Source organism: Aythya ferina (genome assembly GCF_964211825.1).
Source record: "Aythya ferina genome assembly, chromosome: 3".
In the NCBI taxonomy this organism is placed as follows: Eukaryota; Metazoa; Chordata; class Aves; order Anseriformes; family Anatidae; genus Aythya; species Aythya ferina.
The window spans coordinates 74,528,904-74,546,333 of record NC_140298.1 but is presented as its reverse complement, the minus strand read 5'-3'; the positions used below and the strand labels follow the sequence as shown (position 1 = coordinate 74,546,333).

The window sequence follows — 17,430 nt, the reverse complement described above, 5'->3', positions numbered from 1 at the left end:
ATAGCTATGCCTGTATTACCTGCTTAAAGCTAGCACTTGAATACATATTACCTTACTAAAAATCAATGAAAAACCTTGTGCTTGTGCACCTAGGGGTGGAAATGCAATTTCTTTTTATTATTCCCCAAGAGTAGCCTTCTAGAAAAGATTCAAAATCTTAATTCCTTACCCTACCTCCTGACTAAATCTCTGAGATGAAGGCAGCAGTACCTTATTTACAGTATGAAGTACTACAGAAAGTCAGAGAATGAAAATAGACATTAGTCCAGCATTCATGATAGGATGAGATCACCCTTGCTGCTGTTCATTGTTTTCCTTCCAGATCCTGGGTAGATACTATATGATAACTTATTTAGTATATTTGAGTCAACTAAGTAAGCTTGTAGCACAATTTTTATTTTTCAGATTTGTATATAAGCCTGATAGGGAACAGGAGATTTGAAGAGGGCTTATAATAACAAGATACAACCATCTATTTGGATTTCTTCCATGCTGGTTTGTTTGATAACAGAAGAACTGAAGAACATTATATATGTGGAGGCAAGGCTCCAGCTACAGCAGCCAGACCTCCTTTGAGCACAAGTTTGGGTTGCTCTCTGAGCATATATGCATGTATGCAAGGGCCATCTCAGATTTATTAAATATTTGTGCTCTCTTAGGCAAAGAAGGAAAATAAACTCTGAAACAATCTTTAGACAGGGAGTATTAATGAAATGATTTACCGCTGCTGTTAGATTTTTTAGCAGCTTCCCAGGCTTGAATCTAATTTAGCCTCGACTTGCTACTTAATCTTGAATAAGCTAAATATTATTATTGCTTACCAATCAGGCTTGACTGAATGGTGCCTATTTTGTGTTTTGCAAGCTCTTTGTGTCCAGTGTAAGAGTACATATAATGGTCGGGATATTGTATGTCCATAGTCTCATTACTTATGTATACTTTTTGAGAGATTTTTTGAGAGATCAGCATTCTAATGTAAATGCTGAAGTGGGTTGTAATATGGGGAGAATTAATTGGACAGAAGGTTGTTTAGTTCCTCAGATATTATGAAAAATGCATTTTTTTTTTTTTTCTGAATCTCTCCTGGAGAGAGAGAGTTCTATCAGCAGTAATGGAACACTCAAAGCAAAGCAATGTTTTCTTGAGGAGCAGTGACTCAGGACTATTTCTTTTAGGATGTCTTGGAGAAGTAACCATCTCCCATTTGGAATATATTCTGATTTCTGTTTCCAGCTTTTTCAGTGTGGAAAAAAAAGACCCCCAAACTCCCATCATCTGTAGGACTGATTGGATGTGCTCTACTTGCTATTGCTTCTCTGGTTTCACTCCAGAGAAGATGATAATGGCTAAAGAGTGATAACCTACCTTTCAGAATTAAGGTCTTTCAGATTTTTTTTTTTACTGATTTACTGTCTAACATTCTTTTTCCTTTTTTTTTTTTTTTTTAGTTTTATTTTGCATAAGAAATAGAAAAGGAGAGAAATTTTTACCCAGACACACATAAACTGTTAAATTTTATGACTTTCATGGTTGATATCCACACTCATGTGGGCAATGTGAAAGAGATTTAATGTTAATGAGAGAGAGAAATGGATCTTTTTAGAATAAGGAAGAGAAAGGAAAAGAAAGGAAGGAGGTAGGGAGAGAGAAGCAGTAAGCCCTGCCATTCCTTATAAAGGACACTTTTCACTTCTATCTTGCCTTGATGGAAAAACTCATATTTCATTAAAAAAAAAAAAAAAAAAAAAAAAGACAAAGGACTATTTAAATTAAAAATAAAAAGTGGTGTTCAGAAAAGCTTTTCTCAGCTGCAAATGGTTAAATGGAAAGCATATCAAACTACATAGGGCACTGAGATGTGTTGCTATCATTTTAAAGTGTTTGACATTTTAAAAATAGGTTTTCCCATTTTAAAAATGCACATGTTGTAGACAGATTTTTATGTTGATGACTCCAGCATCTGGTGTGAAATATATTAAATTTTAAACATGTTGGTGCCATCTTAGACATTGCCTCTTTTTAATTAAAAGCCATAATTTAGATGTGCTCAGCTTAATTGAGTATCATTGCCAATGATAGCAGGAGGCTCTCTACTTCCCCCCTTACTGAATAATGGTATCTAAAAGACTGATTGCATTAAATGGCAATGGAAATGGTTTGTGTTATCTTCCTTTTTATTATTTTTTTTTCTTTCTTCCCCCCACCAAAATATTGTGTGGTTTCCACTAGTCCAGATTGGCTTTAGGCCTAGGAAAAATATGTAATCATTTAAGGCAGCAGACTGATAGGAGTGGCAAAATCATGGCTGTAGCAGAAGACTGATCTCGGAACAGCCACTGCACACATCTGTGCTGGTGAGAGTGATCCAACAAGCCTCCTTCCTTCTGGCCCCACCTGGGACATGATGACCGGGCACCACTTTTGGCCTTGAGAAAGGCAGGCTGTGGCCCAGTTGCTGAAATGTCTCTTCCTTCTTCTGATGAAGGACAGGGGGGAAGTAAGGGCTCGGAACTCCAGGGCTTCTTTTAGCTCCTGCTTTCCCTTCCTGCCTACTGCTCTGCATTGTCAGTGCTGGGGGAGGACTGCTGGGAGGAGAGATGCTGGGATGCTGGCAGTGATGATGGCCTAGTGTCTCCATGACTCATTTGGTGAGGATGTTGACTCTGCTACTGTCACCATAAAATTTAATTTTGCTGCCCTGGGCTGTAAATTACTTTATTCTCATCCTTGCGGTTGCAAAATTTATTTCTGCATGGCCCAGACTTGCAAAGATGGGAAACAGGGAGAGAAGAATGCTTCTCTTAAACTAAACCATGAAGAAATCTAATAGGGAGCTGAGATTCTTTGGGGGCAAGGAAGTTGAGGAGAAAGCCACTGCAGTCTTCAAACCCAGTAGCTGTCAAGCTGTGTGAAGCTGAAGTTGCAATCCTGTCCTGTTCAACAGTCTGGCTTGGGCCTAGGGAAAACTGGAAGCACCAAGGGGTTATGGCTAGATCTTCCCAGAGTAACATGTGCTCTGTGTCATGCATGGGCAGAGGAGTTGTGCCACTCTGCAGCTTCTGTAATTGTGCAGTGCAGCACTCATGCAGCCAGGCTCAGCCGCAGGTTACAAGTGAACAGTCCCCAGTCAAGCACTGCACCAAGCCTCCCCTTATTTGCTTATCACAGGCAAAGATTCTGTCAAACCAGACATTTTCTCCAAGTTATCCACACAACATTCCAGACTCATTTAAAGGAAATAAAAAGCTATGAAATTGCCATAAACCAGCAATGTTACCTTACAGGAATAAGAAGCCAATGAAAGTAGTATACAGTAGAATAAACCATCATTTTCCTCCACAGTCTTAAGAAATTTCCCTTTGGTCAGATATACGGCATGGTGGTCAGATATATGGCATTCTTTTTCTCATTTATTATTTCCTTGTTCAAGTCTCACTTCTTGGTTGAGGTAAGAAGGTTAGAACAACTGATTGGCAGATACTGTTTGGCTGGTCACAATTTGACATGAAATTGAGGAATGCAGTCTGAATAGCAGCAGAATGCCATGAACCGTGATAAAGTATTTGGTATCTACACAATCCAGTATAAAATGGATCCTGTCCAGAACACTGAGGTAACCATTACTCACAGATTTAGAAAACATAAGGTCAGAAGTTTGCACTGGTGTGGTCTGACGTATATACTGGCAAGCATAAAGCTTCATACAAGGCTCCTTTAAGAAATTAGAGCACATCTTTCAAACCAACTCTTACTTTAAGATTAGCTGCTTTGCAAGTAATAAATATAACACTGCTAATAATTAAAAAAGGTAGTCAAACTACTATCACTTTTGATATAATACTGAGACAAGATTAACTCAGTCATCCTGCTGCCCTTTTATGCAATGAATCATAAATAGCAATTAATTTGCCTATATGCATTTTACTTGAACCTTTGAAAAATTCAATATATTTTCAGTCTGTTGTTACTGAATTACACTTTGCTTCGTTTTTCTTTAGCACCATTTTTGAAACATGCATCACAAAAATGTAAATACATTTTATAATTAAGAAAATACTAATTAAGTGTGTTAAAATAGATTGGTATCTAAAAAGCCTGATGTAATTATCTTAACACTCAGGAGTTATATATATGTATATACAACTCCTGTAACTCAGGAGTTACAAATATTCTCATTTCTGGTCCTCATGCCAAATTGTAAACTGGTAATTCAGCTCTATAAAAATATTACTTGGGGCAGAAAGAAAATCCCTTAACATTTTCAGCAGCTCTTAGTCGCCCTCTGGTGGCCTAGCATGACAATCGCACAGTACAGCAGAAAACTATTTGATCATCTCTGATAGTAATTAAGGAAGAAGATTTTTATTTTTTATTTTTTATTAGAAAAAAAGGCTAGAGAAATATACTTTATGTAATCTTTGTTATTTGCAAGCAACCAATAACTTGGAATATTTTTTTCTATGTGCAATATGTAGCTGTCTGTATATTCTTCTTTAACTAATGTGATCAACAATTAAATGCCTAAATAGAGGAGAATAGTTCAGTTGGAAGGGACCTATAAAGATCATGCAGTCCAACAGCCTGATCACTTCAGGGCTAACCAAAAGTTACAGCATGTTATTGAGGGCATTGTCTAAACTCCTCTTGCCCCTGTGTAAGCATGTGGCATCAACCACCTCTCCAGGAAGCCTGTTTGTCCATTCTCATGGTACAGAAATTTTCCCTAATGCCCAGTCTGACCCTCCCCTGGTGCAGCTTTGTGCCATTCCCTCATGTCCTGTCATCGGTTACCAGAAAGCAGAGGCTGGCACCTCCCTCCCTGCTTCCCCTTCTTGGGGAGTTGCAGAGAGCAAAACTCATGCCAAGTGTTACAATATCAAGGATCTATCTACAATAGTAATTCCAGAGGGGAACAATAACAAATTTGTCAATAATTAGATATTCAAATACAAAAGGCTGATGCTGCTTATGGGATGGAAAGATATTTCCATTGAATTAATTACTTAACTAAGAGTTTCCACTAGTCAATGCACCTGAATTAAATATGTTTGCTGGAATTTCAGTTACTGAAAGGTATTATGGAGGTAAACAGCAGACGGCCTTTCCCTTGTGCTTCCTTTTGCTTTTCAGATTTTTGTCTTGTGTGACAGCACTGAGAAGGGGACAGCAATGATAATCTCCTGTATTGATAGGTGTGGAAGGAGCCACATGACCTATTGGAAAGGTGTAGTGTTAGGTGATGAGGACCAGGATGGCAAAAGAAGAATCCTTCTCCCCTATGGATCTCACTCCTCACTCCCCCTCACTTTAAAAGTACTGTGTTTTTTAATGATTTTTTTTTCTCTCCTGTTTTTACCTATTGCTATTTCTGTCTTTTTCCGAAATGTGATGCTTCACATTTAGTCCTGCTCCAATGTATCTCCCCCTGGCCATTCCTCAAACTCACTGGATGATTCCCATTTTTCATTTTGGTTTGATTCTTAATTTCAGTGGTCTCCACAATAATTGAGCAGCCTGTGTCCCATCACCTTGCTCCCACACCAGCTCTAAATTAAAAAAACAAAACAAAACAAAGCAACAACAACAACAAAATTTATCCACACTTCAAAATGCTTGTTTCTCACTTAATTTCATTACAGTTTGGTACTTGAGCTCTGAGCATTTTTCCACCCGAATCTCCCCATATCAGAAAACCTTCCACTGATGCATGTATCTTCTTTTTGAGATGAAAAACATGTATCCTAGTATTTAAACATCTTCCTTTTTAAGTTGTGTTTTATATGGTCAGGTTTCCTTATTAGCAGCCAAATTCATTTTATGGCACCATTAATGTTAGAACTAACAGCTGAGGCATTGTTAGGAATTAAACCAATTATCCTATCCAATGCATTAGGTGCATTTCCTCCATCTCTGGTCTGCCTCTGCTTCTCTGTCTATCTCCTGCTTGCAGGGACCTAGCTTTCCTTCTGGCACTGTCAAGGAGTGGTCTGATGGTCACAGGAAAGGACACCTTGAGTATCATGAGGTGCACCTGAATAACCTACTGGAAGAGAGGAGGTGAAGGTCTTTTTGATTACAAAAGGATAGACAAGAATAAAATACATTTCAATGAAAATGGTAGTCATCAGCTATTCAAAACCAAACATTATTGTCTTTATTTTTACATATTCCAAGCACACACAAAACTTAAAAAAAAAAAAAAAAAAAAAAAAAAACAACATGGAAAATGTGAGTGCTTTCCAGAAAACCATGGGTTATGGACAATATATTTGCACTAACATGCTTACCAGTTCAGAAGCTGTTGTTTGGAATGTTTATACTGACAAATGGAAGATTAAAAAATGATCAATAGATTACTTTGAATTAAATGTTCCTGGCTGTTTTTGTTGTCCTACAAAAACACACAGAGAAAACATTACATGTCATGGAAAACATGTACTGCCCCATCAATAATATCCTTATGTATTGTTGTGTCGGTCCATGTGGTGGAGGCAAGAATCTCCAAACCTAAAAAGAAAAAAAAGTTAAAGAATGATAGACTGGATATGCTAAGCTATCTAAACAGTGGGCTTTGGTTTGAAAAAGAATTTGGATTGCTGGCATTTTTGAAAATAATTTATTTTAAGGTCGTCACAAATACCTTTAGAAATCTAATATCCATTATGCTCATCAAAAGTTGTATTGTACAATTGTTGTGATACCTGGAAACTTAATATATTTAAATCTTCTTAGTTTTAGATGGTGAATCTGTGAAGCACTACAGGATCAGAAGTTTAGATAAAGAAGGCTTTTTCCTGAGCAGACAGAAAGTTTTTAAAACTATGAATGAGTTTGTTTGCTATTACAGTAAGAACAGTGATGGCCTTTGTGTAGTGCTTGGAAAACCATGTTTAAAGGTAAGTGTGGATAGTAAAGTGTGCAACATAATTTTTATAAGCTAATTTGTCAGGTGTCAGTCAGAAAGTACTAACCCCGTAGCTGCTTCCACCATTTAAAAATGGTAATGATCTGCATATTTTCAGGAATTCTTGGGTAGCAGTACAGTTTCATTTTTGAGGCTGATATGTTAATAGCAAAATACCATGCCATTTTGAACAAATCATCTTGAAGTTGGAGGAGAAAATATGACAAATAATGATTTCTTAATACCTTTTTGTAATTGTATATGATGATGAAACCTCCAGCTTCATAACTCCAGCTGTGCATAAGTAATTTCTGAGACAAAACCACAAGGTAGAGGTGAGCAATACATCACTGTTCAAAAAAGCTTGCTAGGGGGATGACTTCTAAATTTTACTTTTAATGGCAGGATATTTTCTTTAGGATATTTCTTATTTCTAACAAAAACAAACATACAAACAAAAACAAACAAACAAACAAAAACAACCAAGAACTGGGCTCTATTTTGTGTTCTCAGCTTATTTAACCATGTTTGTGCTCTCAGGGAACACTCATATCAGATTCAACTTAATATGATGTAGTTACCAATGACTTGGACATTCTGCTGATAAAATAAAATAAATTTCTAAATTAACATATTATTTATTTTCTTTTACCAGGTACAAATTCCTAATACTTTTGATTTGACATATAAAACTGTTGACCAGTGGGAGATAGACCGAAATTCTTTGGTATTTGTTAAAAAATTAGGATCTGGTCAGTTTGGTGAGGTATGGGAAGGACTGTGGAACAATACCACCCCTGTGGCAATCAAAACATTAAGACCAGGTATGTGAATTGCTCTTAATTGCTAATAATGTGAAATGCTGCCAAAGCTGCTGCTTTATTTTTTCAATGGTATTAAAAAGAAACCCTATCAGTATATGCAATTATTCTTAAAATCATTGCACTTAAACATGAAGGCTTGTAAAACTCAAGGTCCAGATAGTCTTTGGTATTTTGAGTGAGAATTTTATATAGTTTTCTGTTTCAGTGTGAGCTGGACAAATTCTTATTCAATACCTATATTATATGAAAGGCAACCCCAGCAAGGCCATCTCCTTTGTACAGTGTTGCTGGTATGGAATTGTGTATACATTCCATCTGTAGGTGAAGTAATCAACTTAATTCTGGTTTGTCGTTGCTAGAATTGTTCCAAGTGACTACATGCTATATTATAAAGACTCCTTTGGAATACGTATTGTGTTAAGTTTGTTGTATTTAAGAAGTACTTTAATCTCAATAATGACTGCGTAAATTTTCTTAGGTTTTAATACACAATATTAATATCCAATATTTGCATATAGTACAACCTTGTGACTAAAATAGCTTTTGAATTTTTTTCTTGATTATTTTTCATTAACTTAATCTGTGCATTTTAAGTTGACAACATAAAATATCTGCCAGCAGATGGCAAGAATCTCATAGAGAAGACAGGTAACCTGGATGATATATACATTTTTAAAAAAGCTAACATTATAGTTTGTTGCTGTTAACTGAAAAAAAAATCAAGTTGGGCATTAATGATCCCATTTCAGAAAACAAAACAGATTAATATATTTGGTTCAGAAGAACAACTAAATATGCTTGAATTGTCTCCTGAACAGGGAGGAATATAAGCATGCATTTTAGGGCTATCTTTCATCACAGTATTATTTCTGTTTTGGGACTTGCAAACTGAAAGCAAATAAGAACCTTGTCTTTTTCTTTCTCTTAACCAAAGTGGGAAAACTGTTCAGACTAAAGTCCTCCTGTAAGTTGTGTGAAAGACAGTATACGTTTTCAGAGAACTGATGCATTTCCATACTACCTAGTAAACACTGAAACCATATTGAAATTTCTGTCCATTTCTCTGTCCTAAGACAGAATCCACTAATCCTCCTTTTGTGACAGGGATCCATCAGCCTATTTTTAATGACTCCTGAAACCTGAAGTCTGAACCCAGACTGTTTCTCCTTGTATCTGGCCTGAATCTTTCAACAAGCAGAATTCTTCGTGTAAATAAGATTTTTTTTCCCCCCAGATATGATTCTGAAAGGGAGAACAAGTCCAGATGTGTAAAGACAGGGAATTACTTCATATTTCTTACACGCTAGACCTCTGTTTAAACAATCCAGTATAATGCTTGCCTTTCTTCTCCGTAAGGCAAGACTCTAATTTGTTCATCATAGTTTACTTTCTTTTAATGATTTATAGCAACATCTGGATAAGTTTGTTTTATTGCAAAAGACTGAGGGATTCTTCCTAAAGCATGAAATATTTTCAACAATATTTAAAGAAGGAAATTAAAACTGGGATGAAGAACAAGACTAATCTTAAATTCTTGTGACATTAAGTTTTCTTTTAGAGATTGCCTTATTCCTTCTTCAAGAAAATATGAGGCAATTAGCACTCTAGGAAAAGATTTGTTTCTCATCAAACAAAATAATTAGATTTTGCACAAATTGCAGTGCATACATTTATACTTATTTTCTTTAAGAGGAAAGTGCAGCTGACATTTATCTGGTATTGCATATGCAAAATGGGAAGCTCTCCTAATCATTTCATCTCCTTTTAATAACTCATTTCAAAACTCTACTTCAGCTTCTCCTGCTGTATAATAAGAACAGTGCATATTATCAGTTCTCTATGAAACAAACTTGTTTTAATAATGGATTCTATCAGAACTGTCAACACTACCCAGAAATACTACTAATGAAGCTTTCATGGGACACTAATGCCAAGATACAGCTGCAATTTAATAGCTTTTCTCTCTCTTCCTCTTCCTCTTCCTCTTCCTCTTCCTCTTCCTCTTCCTCTTCCTCTTCCTCTTCCTCTTCCTCTTCCTCTTCCTCTTCCTCTTCCTCTTCCTCTTCCTCTTCCTCTTCCTCTTCCTCTTCCTCTTCCTCTCACTTCCTTCCTTCCTTCCTTCCTTCCTTCCTTCCTTCCTTCCTTCCTTCCTTCCTTCCTTCCTTCCTTCCTTCCTTCCTTCCTTCCTTCCTTCCTTCGGAAAGAAAGCAAACGAAAGCACTAGCATGTGCAGATAGCGCTAAGGTGTTAGCAGTGAGGGACATTCATAATTAAGAATCACGGGGAAAGTGCAAGTATGCAAAGGATCACAGGAATAGAGTATGCTTATGAGAAAATTTCTCCTGCAGTCTAGGACCTTACTGTTTGGCCTGGAAAACCCATGAGCATGTAGTGGTGTAGTGGCCAGCTTCCACCCTGGGCACTCTCTTTTCCAGTTGAAACCCCTTCCAGGTTTCTTTCCCAGGGGAATCAGGGCATAGACATAGGAAGGATATGTTAATAAGAGTAATTGTGACATGGAAACATGCTCTCATTTCCAGGAAAGAGCAGATTAACCAAGTAAAATCATCACATATCAAACAATATACAAGAGCATGATAGAAATCAGTACGTCATAGATTCATGGGCTTGATAACCAGAAGGGATTTCTGCTAGTTTGAATATTTTCCTGTTGAGCTTTATTTTGCAGTGTAAATCTAGATCACGTATAATCTGAATACATTGCTATTATATGTCATTACATTTCACCCATCTGATGGATTATTTTCATCTAATTAAAACACAGCTTGTTTGTGACTAGATAAGAACCAGACATCTTTTAGTCCTGAGATGGAGGTACAGAGAGAAGTTGCTTATATTCATTGATTATATATCACAATGACTGTAAGAATGTGGGCATAATTTCTCATCACGGTTTAGCTGCTGTCTTCACTTTAATTTTTATGTCTTTTTTTTTCTAATAAAATAAAAGCCTCCTTGTATGCTTATTTTTTCTTTCTTTTATGGAGGCACTTAAAAACTGAGTTAAATCAATTTTCAATCACAATTTTCAATCATCTTTAAAATTCCTCAAATAGATTTTTTGGATTTCCTCTGATTTCTATTAATTGTTGCTAAAAGGCTTAAAATGTTTGTATTTAGATATATGGCCTTCAAACCTGTAAGAAGAATTCAACTTCCAGAATTCTGGTGAGGTAGCAATGACGAACTTTTCCCTGAACCAATTCTCACTTGATGTAAATTTGTGATTTCTGGCTTATGAGTAATTAGCATACTCATAAATCTGCTTCCATTCCAATCTGGAGCTAGAGCCAATTTTTCAGATATTGCACACAAACTAGAAAATTCACAAGTGTTCCTTTCAGAAACATTTACGCCTAGCATTCTAGCTACATTTTTTCCTCCTATCTTTAGGCATTTTACATCTTAGATGTATCAGACTTTAATAATTAGTGGAAAGAAATAGGCACTTACATGTTATATGAGTCATGCTATAGATTAGAAATCTACATTAGAACCAGGGAATAACATGCTATTAAAGCATATTTATTTCAATTGATTGCAAAGTCTGGACAACTAACTCAGATCTGGTGCCTGAAATTGGAAGAGGTGAATCCAGCTACCAGCAGCATTTTGTAATTTCCACAGACTTTACAACAGTGACAAAACTGAGAAATATGTTGAGCTGTTGGAGCCTATGAGGTCTCACAGAGGTGAACCTCTGAGTCCTCTGACCATGAACTGCAAGGGGACTGGGGTTCCTGAAGAGGTCACAGGAAATGACTGTCCTCTGATGCACCTGGTGGGATAAACTCCCACTGCCTTCCTGACTATGGAACATCTGGTTTAACCAGCTTCAGGGGGCTGGGTTTGCAGTTCACTGGCTATGGATGATAAGACTCCACACACAACCCTTCCAGACAATAAGGCAGATTTTACAGGAAAAAGAACTCAACCTGAGATATTTTCAGATTTAATGAAACATCCTTTATCTGCTAGCAGTTTTTTGTCCATCTCTAAACTGAATAATCAGAACTTCATCATTAAAAACATCAGAAGATGAGATCTATTGATCCAGTATCATTTTTTTTTTCCCCTGACTTCTTGGAAACTTTTTTTCAGAGCCAATGGTGGACTGTGGAGCCATTCACAATGTCAAAAAATAATTTGTGATCCCTGAGTTTGTCCAAGATTTCTGTTAGCCTTGCAGGAAGAGTCACAAGTCTCATCATTAAGATACAGTTTTTGATTAAAATAATAACAAGTCATGTAAAATATCTTCAAAGTCTTTAATTAATACAACAATATTGAGATTTTTTTCTTATCAAACTTTTTTTTTATCAGTGTGAGACAGGCAATCATTATGTTAAAATTTATGAATCTTGATCCTTTGTAACCAGCCTTCCGTGTCACCTCAGTACTTGCTGGTGTTATATTTAGAGGTTTCAGCTACAGGATTTTTGTCCCCTGGGACAATACCCTCCTTTGTGGAGTATATGGGTGGTGGTCATGTCCTCCCATCTCCTACTCCTATTTGTCTCTTTTCTCTTATCTCCTCTACCCTTCTCCCTCTTCTTCCCTCATTGTTTCTGGCAATATTAGGTACACCTTTATTATTTTTTCCACAAACATCCAGTGGAGAATGGCACAGGAAGAAGAGCTTCCAGCAGTTGTAAGGCAACATATAAGCCATGATTGCTGTTAGATCCCTTCTGCAATAATCAATCATAAACAGGCAAGGATTTAATGTCCCCCTTTCTTTGATCTTCTGTGCAGTTGTTCAGTGGACTCTACCATATCTAAACTAGGATGTGGTCCTGATAAAAAATGTCAGAGGAGCAGGAGGTTTTTTTTTTTTTTTTTTTTTTTTTTAAGGGTCTCCTGCCAAGGAGAGCTGAACATACTGTTCAGAATATATTCCTAGATGTATGGTGGAGAGCAGCCAATGAGCTCCTGCTTTCCTACTTTGTTGGTGCTCCGTCAGGATACTCATGCTCTCTGATTGATTATGCAGTCACTCTTGATTTAATATTTTCCTATATCTTTTCACAAATTAGCATTCACATTGAAAATTATACTTCTTCAGAGGAGAATCCCCTAAGTACATTTTCAGATGTCTATAAACAAAGTTCTCTTATGCAGTAAACCTAATATAAAAGGCAATATTAGCTGGTAACTTTGCAGGGGTGTGACTGAGAACACAATTACATTAGGCTTCAGCTGAAAAAAATTGAGCAGTGGAAGTTTGTCCACTGCACTATGAAGAACAAATTTTCCATATTGATTATGCAGGTGCATAATCATGAACCATCCTATGTTGAAGAACTGCATTGCTTGAGCTGATGACAGCTTCCTTCAAGCTTCTGGCAGTGAGTTGCTCAAGTGTTTCAGCAGCACACTGAAGAGAGTTCAGCAGGGAATAAAAGTTGAAAACACATGAGTATTTCTAGGCCACAAATGACTAAAATGTGTGGTGTCTAGGCTAGAAAGCACAGAACTATACGTCAGTTGATCACTGTGGCTATAAGCAAAAACCATAGTAATGTGATGCCTACATTCAGATAATGGTCTTATTTGTGCATTGGCGTTTGACTCACTCTGCTTTTGAGACATCTGTGACATTTTAGCAGGCAAAACCATAGTGATGGATGGGTGAATGAAAAAACAAAACGCAAAAACATCTTTGCTTTAAGGAACAAACTTCTTAAGAAACAAACTTCTCTGCCTTTCAAGTTATTGACCCACAATTATCAAAGATGTGTAGGGATCAGAGATAAGAAAATTGTCTAGAAGCCATCAATTGTATTTCTATTCTTGGCTCTGCACAACACTGTCTTGTTGTAGGTCCCTGAACCATATCACTTCATATTTCTGTTTTTATTTTCTCACTGAGACATAGTTTTTTCTATTTAAGTGGAAATCATTACAGTAGGGATTTTCAGTTTGTCCTATGCTGAGTGTGATAGATTCTCTATAACCTGTTCCCTGGGCTAGTTTGCTTATCCAACTGTCAGCACATATAGAAGACATCTATCATCACTGATTAATCATAGCTGAGAAAGTTCCTTATGCCTGTTCAAGTTTACAGATGCACTTGTCATTATCATATTGTAATATATCTCCCAAGTTCCTCTCTTTGCATGGAAGCTTCCCAAGTAAGATTTGTTTAGGAGGCATTCTCAAAATAGTCTCTGGGTCAGTAGTTATCAGAGGTTTTTGTAATATTTTCAGTTCTTCAGTATGTCATGTCTTTAGGCATATGCAGTGTAAAAAGCTTTGCACGCAGGAAATTTTCCCTATTTCCCTGAACAAAGAAAATTTATTCAATTTAGTTTAGTACATAACTTTACAATACATAACTTACAATTCAGTACGTAAACTTGCACTAATTTGTAAGTTCACTAGAATGTGATGAGAAACATGCTTGAGGGTTGTTGGATACCTATCATATTCTCCTGGTAGTGTAAATAGTTCACAGTTAGTCTCTTGCGCTAAGAACTTGTACTTTTTAACATTATTTTTTTATTATGTATAAACTTATTCAGAAGATCACAATAATGCCCAGCGTACTCTCTACATAAGACCACTCTTTATAAACTCGTACAGAAGACAATGTTGCTCTGAAGTGCAAGGTTACTTTGAAGTCATTTTTGAAGGTTTATCAGAAGTTGCAAGCAAAGTTTCTCCAGAGGGGCTTATCAAATATTTAAAGGCCACTTACCTTTAGGCCAGTGGAAATCAGATAGAAATAACTGACCAAGTGTCTGCCTTGTAATGTGGAGCTTCCTCAATTCTAGAACAACATATTTTCAGAAAGAAAGTAGTAAGTGCTGATATGCCTGTTTTAATTAGCCTTAAGTTAGAGGTGATTTCTGGCAAAGAAACACACCATAGATTGCACCAAATAAACATGTCCCAGCATTTGGTTCTTAAGGACTTTGATCTTACCAAAACATTTCTCATTCAAAAAAGAAATTATCAAACCCATATCTTCTTCAGGTACTGATCAATCTACTCACAAATTCACGTCTTGCAAAAGGATATGTGTTGTTTGTGTAAAAGCTTATGTTATAGTTTATTTTTGATCAAGTTGTTTCTAACCTACATTAATCTGCTGTTCATATTGTGTTTACCAGTTACAGATGAAAATGGCTACTTCATTACAAACACATAATTCAATGACAAACTAAAAAAAAACAACTCATTTTGGCACGTATTTTATTTTATTCATTCCCATAAGCTTCTCCAGAGAAATATGCTGCAACTTCTTTCTTGCTCTTTTGATTGGTAAAAAACACAGTCTTGTTTTGAGACAGCAGTTTTTACTTTGCTTATTGAATTGTTAAAACTTAATCTTAGACAAAAAAGTGATAAAACCACTCTTTTCTTTTTTTTTAATTATTATTATTTTATTTTTAGTTAGCACCCATTTCATGGTGCCCATTACACTATAAGGGGGAGGGTTGGTCAGTGTTTACTGCTTGTGCTATTTAAAGATATAAACTAAGAAAAATGAAGGTTATACACACTCTTTATGCAGAAAATACTTATTGATCTTGTCACTGTTTTGTTATTATTATTAATATTTTTAATTAACAGGGTAAAGACAAATTTGCTGTTATTCATAATAGAATACTTCCCTCTTGATCACTTTATTGGAAGTTGTCATATATGAAAAACGTGTTGCTTGGGTTCAATTTGTAGGAAGAAGTTTATAGCATGATTAAACTGAGAGATTTCTCGTAGGCAAAATTTGATGTTGGAAACAAATCAGACTGTCATTTCCTATGGTGTGAAGAAATCCTGTATAATGATCCATAGAGAAAAGGCAGTTTGGTAGACCCCAAGTTAGCAGATACTTTATTCCTTTTAGGATCAACATGTCAAATGTTGGCAATGATGCTAAATCACTAGTCAGGCTTATGCATTTACCTTTAGAAGAACAATACCTCAGGTTCTCTTTAGATGTCAGGGTGATTTCCACAACAAATCTTGAAAAGAGTAAGCAAATGGACCGCAGTATTAAATCAGTATCAAAGTAAGCCCAAACCCTATAAAGATAACTGTAGTTTTTTTTTTTTTGGTGTATGTTTTTTGTTGTTTTTGTTTTTGTTTTTTTGACTGTTAGAAAAGAAGAATATGTGGAAAGTTCAGATAAAACTGTAAAGATTTTGTTACTTTAAATAGGAAAAGGACGTAAAGTTATCATTACAGATATTTATTTTTTTTTCTTCCAAGTCTCATCATTTCTGCTCTATCAAGACCATCTATGAGTCATCTGCTTTTTGTCCAGTTCCCCACTTTCCTCTGACAGTGACAAAAAGAAATGGGTATAGACTGTACCAGTTAAGGAGATGCATTATTGGCTGCTATCCATTTATTGATGGCATAGAAATCCATTGCCTTTCACCACCCCTCCTAATGGCATCCTATAAAATATTGCCAAATTGGACCCTGTGGAATTGCCAAGCAAAGTGTTAGAACACCAGTATGAGCACCTGTCTCTGCTCTCAGAGGTTGCAGTATCAAGTGGCTTTTTTCACAATGTCTATCAGCAACATTTTTCAGTCATTTCTATTGCATTGATGCAAGGATGTAAAACCACACATTATTTTTATGTTTTGGGAAATAGGTTGGAGCACTGCTTAGGTGGTAGCATTCAAGGTGTTGGGTGAAGTGGTCCGGGCTGATTTACCAGTTCATTCTGTAGAACAGATTTTCTGGTGGAGTTTTATTGCTGAGGCATTTAGCATGCTCACAGCATTTCACTCCATTTAAACATACATGTTAGGAGCAGAGCCAAGATCCCAAATGAACCTTGTCTGTTACCTAATATTAAAGAAAATAAAATAAAGACTCTTACACTTGCAGGCTTGATTTCTCAAATGACTCATTCTGCTTACACTAAGAAAAGAGGCTGTTTTTAAACATGGCATAGAACAGATTAGGCTTGAATAGTTTTTTTCAAAAACCTCACTGTAATATTTTCTTAATGAAAATATTTTGATTTAAGAAGAAGGAAATATTTGAGTAGTTGGATAATTTCACATTCGTTTTTAAGAGTATTGTGAAATCCATGTTATTTGCCATCATCCTCAAACCTCTGAGAATATCTGATCACTATTGGATCATGCACATTGAAAAAATTTCATCATTTGTGCATGTTTTCTTTTCCTAATCAATGCCCTATTCAGAAAGTATGAGCTCTAATCCTAACTTTGCCACTGACTTTCACTCCCTGTGCCATTTCTACATTTTTTTTTACTTAGTTTGACTTACACATTGACTCACCGTGTATATGAATAGAACTAGAGATGATAGTTCTTATGTAATGAGTAAAAATTTGGGATTATTAACTGTTAAGATACTTACACATTTAAGGTGGTATAAAATTACTATTGCATATTCTCTCTGAGATTATATGTATTTATTTATATGTATATATTATGTAAACATTATAAATAGTTGTTTGCATTTATGTATATAAAATACACATATCAATTCCTTATATACTAAAGTGTTTTCAATGCTTTCAGGTTTTGATTGTTGAAGCTGATAATGATAGTGCAACATAGTCTTATTGTAGCACTATTTTTGTAAGAAATTCTATGTTCATTATCTAGATACTATTACCTCAGTTTCCGGGTATTTTGTTAACAAGTTGCAACATAATTATTTGCTTAAATTATATCAGTTTACATT

At 35.9% G+C, this 17,430-nt stretch overlaps 1 protein-coding gene across 1 annotated transcript in view; it reads left to right on the top strand.

The window, feature by feature from the left end:
* Nucleotides 1-17,430, top strand: part of FRK (fyn related Src family tyrosine kinase) — a 58,273-nt gene that overhangs the window by 29,135 nt on the left and 11,708 nt on the right. The window contains exons 3-4 of the mRNA XM_084515239.1: nt 6,733-6,896; nt 7,560-7,728. Of these exons, the coding sequence (XP_084371365.1) occupies nt 6,733-6,896; nt 7,560-7,728 (333 nt within the window). The remainder of the gene's footprint in view (nt 1-6,732; nt 6,897-7,559; nt 7,729-17,430) is intronic.